Source organism: Rhopalosiphum padi, chromosome 2 (assembly GCF_020882245.1).
Source record: "Rhopalosiphum padi isolate XX-2018 chromosome 2, ASM2088224v1, whole genome shotgun sequence".
NCBI classification, from domain to species: Eukaryota; Metazoa; Arthropoda; class Insecta; order Hemiptera; family Aphididae; genus Rhopalosiphum; species Rhopalosiphum padi.
The window spans coordinates 51,825,011-51,841,906 of NC_083598.1; the positions used below are offsets into that span (position 1 = coordinate 51,825,011).

General features: G+C 29.1%; 1 protein-coding gene across 2 annotated transcripts; it reads left to right on the plus strand.

Annotated features, from left to right (window-relative positions):
- The first annotated feature begins 4,522 nt into the window (after window positions 1-4,522).
- Window positions 4,523-14,765, plus strand: LOC132921036 (NAD(+) hydrolase sarm1-like). Of its 2 annotated transcripts, XM_060983849.1 has the most exons (9): window positions 4,526-4,640; window positions 4,718-4,830; window positions 11,709-11,915; window positions 11,984-12,221; window positions 13,348-13,500; window positions 13,660-13,742; window positions 13,830-13,914; window positions 14,018-14,222; window positions 14,314-14,765. In XM_060983849.1, exons 3-9 carry the CDS (start codon window positions 11,756-11,758, stop codon window positions 14,488-14,490), a joined length of 1,101 nt encoding a protein of 366 aa, XP_060839832.1. In that variant the 5' UTR covers window positions 4,526-4,640; window positions 4,718-4,830; window positions 11,709-11,755; the 3' UTR covers window positions 14,491-14,765. The 2 variants fall into 2 exon arrangements, with proteins under 2 accessions (XP_060839831.1, XP_060839832.1); XM_060983848.1 differs by having other exon boundaries at window positions 4,523-4,830.
- The last annotated feature ends 2,131 nt before the right edge of the window (window positions 14,766-16,896 follow it).

Genomic DNA, 16,896 nt, shown 5'->3' on the forward strand with positions numbered 1-16,896 from the left:
GGTAAACCGAGTACTGACGATGACAACAATGTGCATGACGTTTTTGTCGTGCGACATACTTAATAGGTAACCGAGTTCTATTATTCAACCCAATCCTTCTTTGTATTTTTCAAGTGTACAGTGTTGTACCTTCTTACCTATGCACGACTCGCAATGTGTAAAACTATATCGTGCCCGTGTCCCATTAAATAATTAATAATATTAATACGTATAGGCATTAGCAATCTGCAGTATGATATAATGGTATAAATATATAATATCGCAGTCCGTTGTCGATTCTGACCATATATTATATTTTTAAATCGCGTTCCCAGGACAAGGCGTATAATTTTGTTCTCTTATTAGTTATTATTATTCAAGCATCGATTATAAAAAAAATTGTAATTTATCGACGCGTTTTGCTCGTGAAATCGCAGCTATTGAGTTGGTTTAGTGATTTTGTTTTAATTCTAGCCAATAATTACAATCTTTTAATATTATATATATAAATCGTTCATCGTCTTAATTTGGTTTTAGTTAATCCGTGTTACATAATATTAACCGAATCATAAAACTAATGTTATTAAGTTATTTGTGAATGTCGATTGTCTGACACTGTTCAATATGATATCATTGAATGATTTGCATAAATTAAATCTATGACAGTCGTGTAAAATTTCTCAACTGAAATTATTATTATGAAAGGAAATGTACTTATTAATTCATAATTGTCTAAAAAATCTAAAGGCAAACTAATAAATAAAGATATTATTTGGATTAATTTTAGTGAAATTTGGCGGTAATATGATATTTTTTTATATAAAACGAGTTTCGTCTATAAACATATGTATACAATATGTCAACATTATTATGATATTATATAAAAATATTATAATATTATATCAGATAATACAATAAATATAAGCTGTTCGTGTGATGAAATGCTTTATTAATAGGATAAAGATAACATTATACAAATACATCTGTTAAAAATGTATTCTGATAACTTTTTTCTTATATATTCACGTATTTTTTAAAGAATAAATATTTGCACGGTATAATATTATATTAATTACTGTTTTAGTATGATAAAAATAACCAAAACCACGAATTAAAATATACTGGATACCCAACAATAAATGATAAGAATTAAGAAGCTCCTAAAGTGAATTTCCATGTGCAAAGGTACACTAGCGCTCCAAGGGAATTAAATATATACTAACGTATTAATAAATTTTAAATAATATCATGACAAATGATACAATAGTTATACCACAGAACAATATAAGAATGTAACTAGTAATCATAAATTAAAATATATTATATAATATATATTTTCTAGTAATTGTTAATTTAATTCGTGGAATTTAAACTTTGACGGTAAATTATCTAGTAAAAGTCGCCACTAATATGATACCAAGCGCTAGGGGTTGTTTGCAACAGCTGTTCTAGCAAGTCAATTTGGGTTCCAGTAAAATGGTTGTTTGTATAGGTCGTTGGGTATACAATATATTTTAATTCGTGACCAAAACTTCTAAAACAAAATGATATAAATTTGTTGATTCAGCATTTAACAGCTATAGACGTTAAGACAGATAAGGAAAAAATCAAACTATACACAATTTTCTACGAATATTAAACTCAAATAGTACATGAAAATATAGGTACAAAGATTATTATTATTATTATTAATACAATGTGGACATGATTTTTCTTATCTCCAAAAACTATTTAATCCTATACATAGAATGTCTATTAATAATCATAAATTATAATAGACATAATATTTCGTATACATCTAAACACCTTATTTTCCTTTACTTGACATAAACATTATATGTTTATATATTTCTAAATATTATATATACGGAGACGTGCTTAGTCACTTGGGTCAACTGCGCAATAAAACTGTTTCTTCATATCGATCGTAAAGCAATAAAAACCTCTGAACAACAAAATTGGGGTTCGCGCATTTTAGTAATTTATCCGTGTAACTTAGGGTGACCATATTAAGAAAATAAAAAAACGGGACATTATTTGTAACTCCCCTGGCCCTCCCCTAAATATAAACTTAATAAAAACTATATATTATATACATTCACACTTATGCACACAACTGTAGAGAGTAAAAATATAAATCTGAATCATATCACAAACAATTATTATCTTATTACTACACCATTTTTGAGTAAATAACCTAAATAATAAGTGTTTAAATATTTAGGAATATTTTCTTTTTTATTAAACAACACAATGTTAAATTTCATAACTATTATAATTCTTTAAACAATTAAAAAATGTACTTTTAAGTTTAAAATATTAAAATTAAAGTATTAAGCAATTAAACAATACATTGTACATACCAATACTTTTATATATTTTTTTAACAAGAATTTAGAAATTTACAACATCAGCTTATTTAATTATTCAGGAATTTGATAATCCTTCTTCCACACTTTCTACTATTTTTTCGTATTTTTCTGAAGAACTTATTGAATTTAACAATTTTGGGTGCTTCAAAAGAAATTCATAAAATTGTGAACAAGTTATGTTTTTAAAGTGCTGTTTTGCAATAATTATTGATCTAATAGTTTCGACATTAAAACGATTTTTTTCATTGACAATGTAAAAACGATAACGAATAGAATACAATAGAATAATAATATTCATAAGACTGCAGGGTTGTCGATACTGGATATTCTTAATCGTAATAATTGAAAAAGAAAAATAGCGAACCATCGACGGGTCCTTTCACGCATACTTTTATTATACATACTTTTACAAATTGTGTAGTGTGTGCGTTGTTTGGTCGGTCGGTTAACTTAACCTAAAATTCTTTCATATTATTTTGATTTTAAAAATCAAGAAACGGTGACTCGTCAAAATATCTCCATTTAAAATATCTCCATCAAAATATCTCCAATATAAAAATATCCAACAAAATTATCTCCAATACAAAATATCTCCGTTAAATTTATTGTTATTATTTATTAATAATTAATATTATTTCACTTCATAATCGCCAAAAAATTTTCTTCAAAAAATATAAAATTAAATTAAATAAACAAATATCAAAATATTATAATCGTCCAATAAATAATCTTCAAAAAATATAAAAAATATTAAAATAAATATTTAAGTAGTATTACGTTAACATACATGCGTAACAAAAACCAATGTCAGTGTGTGACGAAGTTCCGGCTCTCTCGTCTCAATTGTTATGTATCAATTAGGATACCTTTACATGTAAAATTACTTAATCGACCATGATAGATAGAGGGAAGTACAAAGTACAATCACTATCACAGTCAATAACATTTTCTCTATCAGATAGCTATAGCATAAATCGTTTTTATTAATGTTCGAGGGAATCGGGAGATATTTTATTTTGGAGATAATTTTGACGGAGATATTTGATACTAGAGATATTTTGACGGAGACATTTTTAATAGAGATATTTTGTCGTATAACCCAAGAAACTGTATCAGTACTCCTCTGATTGTATAATACTATATTATACTTTTGGATACCAGATGTCCAGATAGTAAATGCGCACTCGAGTAGACGGCTGTATGACGCGAATTTAAATAAAATAGTTAAATAAACATTTTTGGGTTTTGAAATAATCGTTTATTCGTCTGAAGACCTTCATAACCATAAGGTATAGTAGGTATACTATTTGAAACCAGCCAATACAGCTGACTGATTATTATTGTTAATATTAGGAGCGTAGGTAATTAATCTACTAAAAAAATATACCGACGTTGCCAGCAAAATTATATGTTTAATACTAATAATAATAATATGAAATAAAAATTAAAAAACATTGGAAAAAAAAATACAAAAAATGATTCGCAGTGTTAATCAACGCGCCGCCGGGAACGTCGCCGGAGCAGGATTCGATCTCGTTTACACCTGCCTAATCCTATCCTATCCTAACGCCCAACCCTATCGACTACAGTTTGAGTTGAGGACCGACGGCAAATCTTGAGCACTTACACCGTTTTCGAATTCGCGTTATACGTCGTTTTACTCGTTTAATTCGTATTTCATTACACTCACAGACATTCTCGTTAATTTTCTTTTGAATATATTTGTAATCGATATCCGTTTCATGCGTATTTTATATATTATATATTAAATATATGTATTAAACGACTTAGGTATATATTGTCTCATACCTAATCGCTCGCCGTGATCACACTATTCACACTACAGCGTTTTTGGTACGTATAATAATAACGCATACTACGCGAATACGGAGAAAAAGCTATATCAAATCCGTATAAAAGTGAAATATAATAATAATAATAATAATAATGGTAATAATCGTATTCTACGATAATCGTAGTTAGTTGACCACACGTCCGTCGTCGTAGGTTTGATAACCGGCCGGGCGCGGCGATAACTGCTCGGACCGCTGATCGGCGGGCGGGGCTCGAAAAAAATTTAATTTTCTGATTGGAAAACACTCAAACTACAGCTAGCGCCGACGGGAAACGGGCGATCGACGTCCCGTTTTATAATTTAAGAATTGTTTCAGAATTGCATTTAATCGTTTTAGAACCTCGTTCAATTCAACTAGTTTGTTGGCGAACGACACATGTCTATTGCCGATTAAATTTCAGTTGTAGTTTGATGTTCTAACTAATGTTCTGATGGTTATTATAGATAAATATTATTTTCCTCTCTATATAATTTGTTTTAGTTATTACTTGTTAATATTTATTCGTTGCAGTCGTCAGCTTTTGAATCTACTTTGTAATTTACAATATTCTTCACTACCTCGCGTATCTAACTACATCAAACATATCTTTGCCAAAATACGAAATACGAAATATAAGCAGTTAGGTAAGTAACATTTTTTTAAATTACTAAATATATTTTGTACAAAAAATAAAAAATATATTTTTTTTATTAAGTAGATATACCTACGTTATACGTGATCATATTGTATTCGTATTAATTTGATTAATCGGGGCAATGATTATAACGATATAGGTATACTCTACAATCATTATATCTAAAAAAAAAGCACTTGCATTTATTAGTAAACATTTATAACATTTAGACAATTTTTTATAAAAGGTGAGTGATAGTTATATCATTGTTATAACAGCCATTCATAATCTCAAAATGTATAAATAATTTTGAAAATATTATTTACATAATTTGAATTACCCTGGGCATAAAATATATTATAATTTTATGAAGTATTCTAAGGACAAAGTTATTTTTGAAATATAGCATACCTATATTAAGTAACAAAATTATAATAACAACAATTTTAGATTCTAAGCAGAGCAAAAGTGTATTGGATTACAACGATGTTTGTTTTCTTTTACCCAGTAAAAGAATAATTCAATTTCACAATTTGTCTTTCACTTTGAGGGTATTTTCTGATAGTAAATTGATTCTATTTGATAATTTTGGTAGGTCAAAAATAAAAATTCACAATAATCTAAAAAACAGGATTTAAAATTTTTATGCAAAATCAATTTTTGATCAAATTTTTTTTTTTTTTTTATAAAATCAAAAATTATGTCAATAATTACTGTAGATGAGATTTGAAATGTTCATAAAATATTAAACATATGAAATAACGTTTAAATTATTTTGCCTCATTTTCCGCTATTTATAAATATTAGAAGTTTTCAACTATTTTCAAATTTTTAGGTATCACCCAAGTGCGTCCCAACAAAAAAAGGTCATAATTTTGACATAATAGCCCTAGTGCGTCCCCGTTAATTTAGAGGTATTTAATAATTATCGAAGTTAAAATTAAATGTAATTACCTAAGTGCTTCATAGTCATAGCTGAAAAAATTACGCACCTATAAATTATTATAGTTGTAGATTTGAAAGGGCGTGGATCAATTATTGCGCCTAAAACAAAGTTTCAACAGTTTACAATCTAAACACTAAAATGCTTGAAAATTAAAAACTTATGTATCGATCAATTGATTACTGGTTAAAGTGACTGGTTATAATATATTTTATAACAATATCGGGAATTTTATGAAACGTTATTATTATTACGCAAGTAAAGTAACTTGTTGAAATTAAAGAAAAAAAATATTTTTTTATTTATTTATTTACCTATATTATATTCAATATAATTTTTTGATATGACTGAGGACGCGCTCGGGTTATGAAAAGGGTAAAAATTAAAAACGGGACGCGTATTAGGAAACCCAGGACGCCACAGCGCGGCTCTTTAATATCGTGTTCTCATTGGCCTAATTCAAATTTTGCGCGTTTTTCTATCATTTATCAATTAATACACGATTCAAGTTACGATTTAAATTATTTATTATTAATTTTCATATTTATATTATAATATATTATTAAATTAATTAATTAACCATTTTACATCATCAGAATTAACCATTATCAATAAACTAATATAATAATGTTATATCAATTTATTATTATTTAAATATAATAATACGTAATACGTTATTATGTGGGTAATATTCATGTCCTATGAAATAAAATCAAAATAAACATAACAAATTATTTAATATATGTGGCCTTATAAAGAAACTACTATATATACTACTATATATGCTCTAGGCGTTCGTAATTTAATATAAATTATAATAAGGTTATAGGTTATCACTGATAATAACCAAATTATAAGACATTTTGAATTACTCAAATTACCGTACTTTTCTTACATTTTGTATCGGCCCGTCCGCATACCGTACATATACAAAAATTACTGTATGCCCCCAGCCGGGTCCGTACATATGGCAACAAGTACTACTATCCGCGAACTATAACTATGGTCAGCGAAAGTATAACTCCTCCATTGCGGTCGAAGGTCCATGGTCGATTCCTATTTTATGGTATATAATCTGTTCAAAATGTGATCGGTATGTTGCGCATGAGTATGGCTTTGTTCCACGGCGGCGGTCCGAAGCCACCGCCGCCGACAAGAGTGTCACATTATTTCAGTAAAAACTGCGGATAAGTTCAAATAATTTAAAATGTACAATGAGCAAGACAATTGAAGACGCACGCACGCACATCTACCTAGCAGACCGAAAGCACGGACGACCGAAGCGTGCCGAGAGAACACGACAAGTTGCCTGCGCACCGCCAACGAAAACTGGTTGTCGCTGTGTACCGATCTCATTTTGAATAGACTATACTACTATAGAATGGCTTATTTGTTTGCTATAAATCTATAATATAATCAATAATACCTAATACTAAAAAACTTAAAATTTGTTTGTTTTTTTATTACTTATTACTTTATATTATATAAAGTCTATAGATTTACATAATATGTATTTCTAATAATGAAGTGTATTCGAACTACGAAGTGTTGACACTGTATACAACAGTCGCCAGTATAAAGTATAGGTACCGCAACGACCGGTCTACAGTTCTACATGCGTCATGCACTGTCACAACCATAGATATATAATATAAGTATATGGTCATTGGTCACAATCGCCATAACGTGGTAAAGACGCCATTCCGTCGACTCTCCCTCCAACGCCGAAAGGCACAAGTTGGGACGGGAAGACAATTCGTGGCGAGTACCGACCACCGGCGGTCTCCCTCTCGTCCGATAACTTTTGTTTTTCTCGTTCCAAGAACACCGCAACACCATACAATTGTGTACTTTTTTTTCACTACCTTCATAAATATAATCACGATAAAATATATAGGTATGTCAGCAACTTGTGATACGCAGGTCTGTGACGTAGCATTTCTCCGACTAGATTAGTCTAACCTAACCCTCCCCGGTGGAATCATCGGCGGCGGCGGCGGCTGTGGTGGTTGTGGCGGTTGTGGCGACAGCAAACCAATAAGAAATGGAGAAATTCTTACATCACGGTACATGTATGGGCGGAGGGTGAATGCGCGATTTGTTTCAAAACCGGTATATTGCTGAAATGCCTATATATTTTGTTATGATAACTATAAACTCCGGCCCACGAGAGATCAGTACCACATTTCGACCAAAACTCGTCCGATTTCGCGCATCCCCCCCCCCCACTAATCTGCCCACCGACTGTGTCGCTGCCGACCATTTTACACACGTGTGAAAGTACAGATCTCTCGTGGCCAGAGTATAGTATTTGTTACTATTATTTGTATTGTCATTTTACATCCGAGTACGTTCAATCTCCAATAAAAGCGTCAAAGGCGGATACAGTGTGGAGGCAATGGTGGCAATTGCCTCCCCCCCCCGTTCACAAAAAAAAAGTACCTATCATATATTCCAACAAAGTTTTATTTTTAAATAGATTATGACCTTTTTTTAGTTGATAACTAACAAATTGCCCCCCTCCCCCACCGTTTAGGACCAATGTATCCGCCCTCGTTTCCAAAAAAAAAAAATGGAACTGTGATGTGTAATTTAACTTACCCGTTGTTCTACGCCACCATACAACGCGACCGGCTTACCGTGGACCAAATCATCACTCAACCCGCCGTTAGCAGGCCGTAGCCGCATCAGTGTATACTTTTTTTTCCTGCTGTGGCTGATAACAGGCAACAGCAACTTAATTTATAGGATGTATGTTTATATACAGTATAAAATAACATAAATATCTTAAAATCTATAAAATTAAAAAAAAAAATTCACGAACCACCAAAAATTAACTTTTGACACACTAGTACAGCGTTTCTCAAAGTGTGGGTCGCGGCCCACTGGTGGGTCGTCAGTCAATTTTTAGTGGGTCGTAAACAATTTTTTGAATTATGATGTCAATGCTGTTATTAACCATAACAGAAAACAAGCACATATTTCGCATACACCTCATTATTAAAAGTACATTTATAAAAATAAATTGGTTATAAACCAATAAAATACTAAATATATATTACAAATTTATACATATTTATATAATACAAATTTTGTTTTTTATAACTACTTTTTGAAAAGTCAAACCATGTGGGTCGCGAAAGATTTTTCAGGGTAAATTTGGGCCGCGGTACTAAAAAGATTGAGAACCACTGCACTAGTAGGTCGAAACTCACAGTTTGATAAACGCTGATATTATACTCAATAAATGTTTATAGGTAGTTATGTTGAGTATACCGTTTATAAACATAGTTCCGAGTTCATCCACCTCTCAATTATCAGTATATACTTACTACTGTAATAAATTAATAATTCAATACCCAGATTATTAAGTTCGTACACTCCTCCCTACAATAAAAGCACTTTTAGAATTATTCACTGTTCATATTTTAAAAATTAATACCAATATTCAAATGTTGATAACTCCTTTAATTAATGTAAACAACCCAACAAAATTCATTAAAAATTAAACTGTGTACGAATCATATTTCAAAAAAATAGGTTCCCATTTGAATTTCGTAAATTGTAGGTATATAGTAATCAATCACTGCAGAATTCAATTTTATCATATCCATTACAGTGGCCTACTCGATAACAAATTATACGAACACCTACTACACAGCACATTAAATTCTGTTTTTTTTAAATATTTTATTGATAGCCAATAATTAGATAAAAGATAACACATTTACACTTCTTCAACAAATTAAAAACTATTTTTTATACGAATTGTATTTACAACTTACTAAGAACTATTCAACATCATGTAGAAATGTTGAAAATTAGTGAATGAAATGTGAATATTTTTTTATACTATTCAATTCAGTTAGTCAAATAAAAATAATAAATAAAAAACAATTTATTTTTTATAAATTTATTCAACTTTATTCGTCTTAACTCATATTGATATGATGACTTTCACAGTTCTTAACACAACTATTACGTATTAAAACATAAAACTATGCAAGAAATAAGTAGGAAAACGGTTTAACTTTCCAAATTTTTGACACTTTTTCATCGTAACTAAATTAATAATAATACAAAAACAAAATATCAAACTTAGGTCACGCAGAACAAATAAACAGTATACTGAAAATAAATGCAATCACCGTGTATCTCTAACTGAGCGATTGGTTGTTATTTATTGTTTCCGTAATACCTATTCCACGTTCAATAGACAATAACCACTTAATATAGATAGGCATTGTCGCATTCGTACATACAACTATATACGTAGGTATTTAACAGAACAATTAATTGACATTAGATTTGAATGAAAAATACCTAAAATTATTGGGTACACCGTTAATGAGCACGTATTATTGTGACCATTTAGCATTTTATAATACAGCATTGCTCCGCAATCCGTATACTAAGTTTTTTTAACACCCTAACTACGCACATAAGGTTTTTTAACACCTTTGCTCCGTACTCAATATATGTATTTATTATTATATACACAATATACATATTAGATAATATTGGTAATACCGGAAACAGTCTGAACAGCCTAATCTGGACAATGTATTACTAATATTAATTATATTTAGGCCTTGGAAGTTGATGCATTTTGCATTTTTTTTTTTAACTTTTTAGACGATGCTCTTTTGGCCACAAATCTGTTTCATTAGTATGTGAATCTGAACAACTAATTTTTATTTTGCATTTTTTTTGCATTTTTTGGTTTTTATTACTTTTTAATTCATTTTTTGATATTTTTAGGTTATTTTCCCACATTCTTGGTCATTTTTACAGATTTCACATTAGTTCATTTCTTATCGTTTCTTCTCTACCATTATGCCGACAAATTACTTAAAACGTCTACTATATTTGTAATTTTTTTATAGACATTTTTTGTCATTTTTATGTCACATTTTTTATGTTGATATGTTTTTAAGGTGATCAATTTCCGAGCCCTAATTATATCTAATTCATTTCGTGTTTTTACGTTAAAATCGACGCTGCTACTACATAAAGTTACTTCTTCAAGTTTTATTAACTTGGAAAGACGATCAGTTGTATAATACCTTTTTGTTCTATCACAAAATTACTAATCGTTTATTGAACATTACTATGGCTCCATGAAGTTGGCCGCCCAAAATAAAAATATTTTCTCCAAATTTTGTCAATAATTTGTAAGGTTTTTGTTAGTTTGTTATGTTTATTTGGGTTTGTTAATTGATTTTACAAAGTCAACATGAAATTTGCTTAAATTTATTATATAACCATAAATTTGAATATATATATATATATTGTAAAGTTTTCCACATAATGATGTTAGAATCAGTATGTTTGTTACTCTGATTATGTTGTAAGCAAACGAGTCGTCCATTTTCAGGTAAACGACGTCAGCCCAGCACCCAAAAATTTGAAAACGCCGATTTCGGGAGTAATTTTTGGGTTACAAATTAGGTAGTAATTATCTAAAAGGGTTTGAGGTCGAAATTTTGAATAAGGGGTGCCAGGCTGACGGACCTAAAAAAAAACACATAAAAAATGCGAAAAAATGACAAAATAAAATTTTAACTTTTGAAATATGTATTATATAAAACAAATCATATCCTACGAAAATTCATTGGTCTAGACTCTAGACTTCTAGAGCACCCAAAAAAAACAATGCACTTTATATTGAAATTCTGACCCGTTATACTATAACGCAAACGCTCCGCTGATAAATAAACACCAACGAAAAAAATGACACTATTCGTTGATCTGTAAAAATCGCTCAAGCCAAAGTCGTAAGTGGTAACCTTGACCTGAAATGCATGCTGATCAACACTCATTAACGAATAACGATTAATAAGAACTTGTAATTCTATAAATTGTCTATTATGAAAATTAAATAAAAAACTGTTTATACGAATATTGTTCAACATAGTTATTTACCTATATTTTATCGATTTTAGAAACCACACAACAATTATCATCCTAAAGTGGCAGTGAAGCATTTACAATGCGTGAGATAAATATTGATCAGACCTATAAAGTCAGCAATACATTCAGACACCACCACTGTTTTGAAAATAATTGTTTAGTAAACAATCACGAATCTGATAACAAGGAAGCGACTAAATCATCCGAACTCACCGAAACCGAGATTCAAAAGCAGCTCGGTATGGAAAATATGTTCAGAACAAACTTATTCAAATCCCCGAATAATATATTTATTCTTACGATACAGCATCCAGGTTAGCACCTCAACCATATCAGTTGATCGGCGAAGAAGTTTCTTACAGACTTGACAAAAAAGTCGCACAGTGGCCAATAGAATACGTCCTTATATGGTTCAATCTAATCGGGGGTAGCGATTATATCAAAAATTTATTGGAAAATCGAGTTGACGGTGATCTATTATTGCGAATAACTGAAGATGAATTGAGAGACGATATTGGAATACACAACGGTATAATGAATAAAAGGTTTGTATTAATCTGAACCACGAAAGAAATGGCCAAATTTACAAATTCAGATCGCAGTGTTAACTACTAAACTTAAGAGGGCGTCACACCCGCATGAGTTGTCTCTGTCTAATTTTTAAACTAACGGAGCTAAACGTGATCTGATGAGCAAAAATGTGCTTTGTTACGTACTTGTAAGACGGAGACAACACATACGGGTGTTGCGGCCTCTTAAGACTAGTAGTCTACAGAAGATTAGTTGTATACGAAATACTTTATAACAAAGGGGTAACATAGTACCAACGGTCTACCGACGTCGGACCAAAATAAGCTTTAAAAATTAGGGAACGATAAATAAATAGTAGCATCACAAGGATACGTGGTGACGATTAATTTTTGGTCTGAGAGCAGTACATTTTATTGTGAGTCTGTTTTATTTGTTATTTGTCATATGAGATCATAATTATTCGTATTCTAAAATAATATCATAACCATACTATTCATTTCAATTTGAACTTAATAATAGGTTTAATAGCACGTATTAATTGCACCCTACCCATTTGTTGTAGGGCTTACTACGATTTTCAACATTTTATGAACAAGAAGTGTAGAACTGTCGAAATTAATAATTTTATGTTAAAATCTCTATAAAGGAAAAACATAGATAATATTATCATTTATCATGTATCAATTAAAAATTAAATCAAAGTTATTCTTCATCTACTTTATAACATCTCTACTGTTCTTCAAATTTATATTATTTATTATTTTATTGTTTATTTAAACCGTTGTTAGTAGCATTATGGTAAAAACGACATCGATTTATTTACACGATTAATAAAATATTTAAATGTTATCTCTTTATTTATAGATTTAAAGACTTAAAGTTATTAATACTGAATAGGTAAAAAGTAATAATTTGAAACAGTATATCACAATATTGTAATAATAATTTTTTTTTAGTCAAATTAGCTCTCTTACCAATGATAATAGATACTATTTTAAAACCAACATTTTGATTTTACTATATTTTGTGTACTTATATTAATTTCGAACCACATCATTTATATTTATTTATTATTAAATTCAAAAAATAAAAAATTCCAGAATACACTTGTTTCCTAAAAGTATATCTTTTTTTTTTTAGAATTATGAGGGAACTAAACAATTTAAAACAGTCAGCTGATTACAGTAGTATTGACTCAACAGGCTTAAACTCGGTCCTAAAATCAATTAACTCGGAATATTCTGTGTACACGTATCCTATGTTGAACGCTGGAGTCAACGTAGATTCAATAAGGTAATACTATTTCTATTATTATAATTTATAGTTTAAAAATATTTTTACTAAATTAATCATATTTTTGTTTTTTGTAAATAAAATTATAATATAGATTAACAATTCTCAACAAATAATAATTAACAATTGGTTTGAAATAAGAATTCTTTATTAATTTAGGTTTTTAACGGATGATCAACTCAAAAATGTTTGCGGAATTTCAAACGGTATTCATCGAAGTTGTATAAAAGACTCAATACAAAGTAAATTTTTTATTTTGAAATATTATAATATATTTATAAATTAACTAACATCATTTATTAAACATACCCAATTGAAAAAAATTATAGATATGTCGGGATACACAGAGAACGTAGATAAACCTTTCGATGCATTTATTAGTTACAGACGATCTACTAGTTATGTGCTGGCTAGGTAATGATCATACTTTGTAAAATGCAATTAATATAATATGCCATTAATCATATTATACTATGTAAAGTATTTAAAACAATAACACTGGCTACGTGCATTACAGTTTGCTTAAAGTATACTTGGAAATTCGAGGTTACAAAGTGTTCATCGATATGAAACGATCAAATGATGCCAAACATCGGCATGACGTATTACAAACCGTAAAACAGTCAAAAAACTTTATTATTGCGTTGACGAAAGATTCATTAGTCAAACATTCGAAGGTTTCATTAGACGGAGATATCGAATCTTTAGATATGATTAGTGAGGTAAATGGTAACTTCGAGACATAATATTATTATAATCAGGTGATTATATGGTACAATAATTATATATTAACACTTATTTTCTAATCAATAGGAAGTCGCGACCGCGAAACAAAGTCAGTGCAATATAATACCAGTATTGGACAATTTCTCGTGGTCTTCGCCTGTACCAGACGGCTTGAAGAACTTGAATATGTACAACTCGATAAGTTGGGTGCACGATTATCAGGACGCGTGTATAAACAAGTTGGTGAAGTTTATGATCAAATGATAGTAACTCAAATTAGTCAAATTGTTTACTTTTTAATGTATATTTTAAATTTTTTATTTTGCATTTTGAATAAAATTATTTTAAATAAGTATTAATTACCTATTTATTTTGTATTTAAAACAATGTTTTTTTTTTTTGTTGAAGTACGTTTTTATTTGAGTATTTGATGTATTTTACTGTTCTTAATTGTAGTTGATTATATTATCATGTTAACATTATTAATTAATAACTATTGTCTATACGACTATATAAGTACAATAAAATCGAGTGACTGAGTGAGGTTTTCATAATATTTATTACGCATTTACTTGCACTGATTAACTTACAGTATTTTGTTTTTAATCATAAATAGATTTAAAACAATTACAGAAGACGCCGCTTATAAGACTCGCGGATATAAGGTTCAGTCGCTTATTAGACTCAAAATCGTCTGGAACGTCCGAACGTATCCATATACATTATATTAATAAAGAGTCAAGAGGCAGTGCTATCGTAATCTGCTAATCTAATTTAAAAAAATTACCATATTGTAATACATTGGGAGATCTCTAAAGTCTGTTTTAACTGTTCTTTAGCTTACTTTTTAAATTCATCAATTGTTCTTATTGTTCTATTGTATTGTAACAGATTGAATAAAAAACTCCTCTGAGGAAAAATAAACTCTCAGTAGATTTTTATCAAAAAGAACTATTGACCACTTCTATAATATATATACCGTTGGCAGAATTGGCTGTCCATCGTATAAAGAGTTCAAAGTATGTAAAAAAGTACAAAAAAAAAACCAAATAGATAGCTAATTATTATATTATTTACCGAAAAAATACACGTGTCGCAAACAGATAAAAAAAATTACTATTTAATCTTTTTTATGCTATAGCATGAACTAAAATATTTAAGATATTTATCTAACTATATTTGTAGATTAGACGTGGCTATCAATTATAATTATTATTAAGAATTACTATGGAACGGTGAGCTGGTAACCACTGGCTGTTATAATATTGGAACAACTCATAATTCTTGTTAAATATTGATTTTAATTTATTTGATCTACATTTTATTAATATAAAACATTAAAAAGATACATTATTATTATTGTACTCGTGTGTACCCAATAAAATAAATCAAATAATATTTTAATATTCGATAAATACTTATTATTCCTTTTTTATATAATATTATAATTATCTGATAAGCAATTACTATCTTTATTTTTCAGATAATTGTTTATATCATATCATTATACATTTATACCTATTAAAATTTAGTAAGTTGATACATTCATGGGCCCCCCTCCACTCCCAAGTCAAAATTTTATAACACATAAAATAATGGCAATACCTAAAAAGCCTATATAAATACCTAAATGAATTGTATTAAGTACACAACTTAACTCTTCATCGGTGCCCAAGGGTCACTAATTAATACTTTTGAAGTGTCAAGTATAAATGTATAATGTATATACATATTGCTTAACCAATGAAAACGTAGGAAAAATCAATTAATTAAATGAATACTTATGTCCACATAATTTAATTCGTCATAAAAAAGAAAACTCACCCAAGTTATCATTTGGTAACTTGACTCTATAGCTATAGGTATATAAGTATACTGTAGATGTATAGTATTTATTATATGTGAAATATAAACAATAATAGATATACCTAGTCATTTTTTTTAACATAACGTGTTATTTCGGGTCTACGCGCGATGATTAATGCAATCGTAGTATTAGTTCATAATACCATGATACCATTAATATGACTATATAAAAATTCATTAACTTAGGCAAAACTAAGCTTTTGACTTTATTAATTGTCTTTGTTTATATTTTTAAATATTTCAATATGCATATTTCTCTGTAGGTACATAGGTTAAGTTTATTTTCACTCATCCTCTCCACCATATAAAAGTTATGTGTAGGTACATTAATTAATACTGAACTAAGTATATAATAATTCGATGCATAAATAATATATATATATAAACATTATATAAACCTACAAATCGAATAATGTTATCAAATAGAGACAATATACAGAGGTTTCCAGGAAAACGGGAAAGTATGAAATAACTCTTAAAGAAGTGAAAAAATGTATTTACAATTTTTTTTTTAATAAATAAAAACAGAACATTATGTCATTAGTACTCAAAAGCTTGAAAATAGTTTGTCTTAAAATTAATATTAGGAATATTATGATGTCAATTTCTATGTATAAAAACGTAACTAAATTAACGTAACGTAATGATTTTGGTAAAATGCTTTAATGGAAACTGCACTGATCCACTGGCCTATTATTAATTATTACTAAATGGCAGTTTGTTGTGTAACTATATACGTACCACGGTAAACCTATGTCCTACTCTGTAGATATTCTTTAATATTATTTTCAAACTTTACCGTTT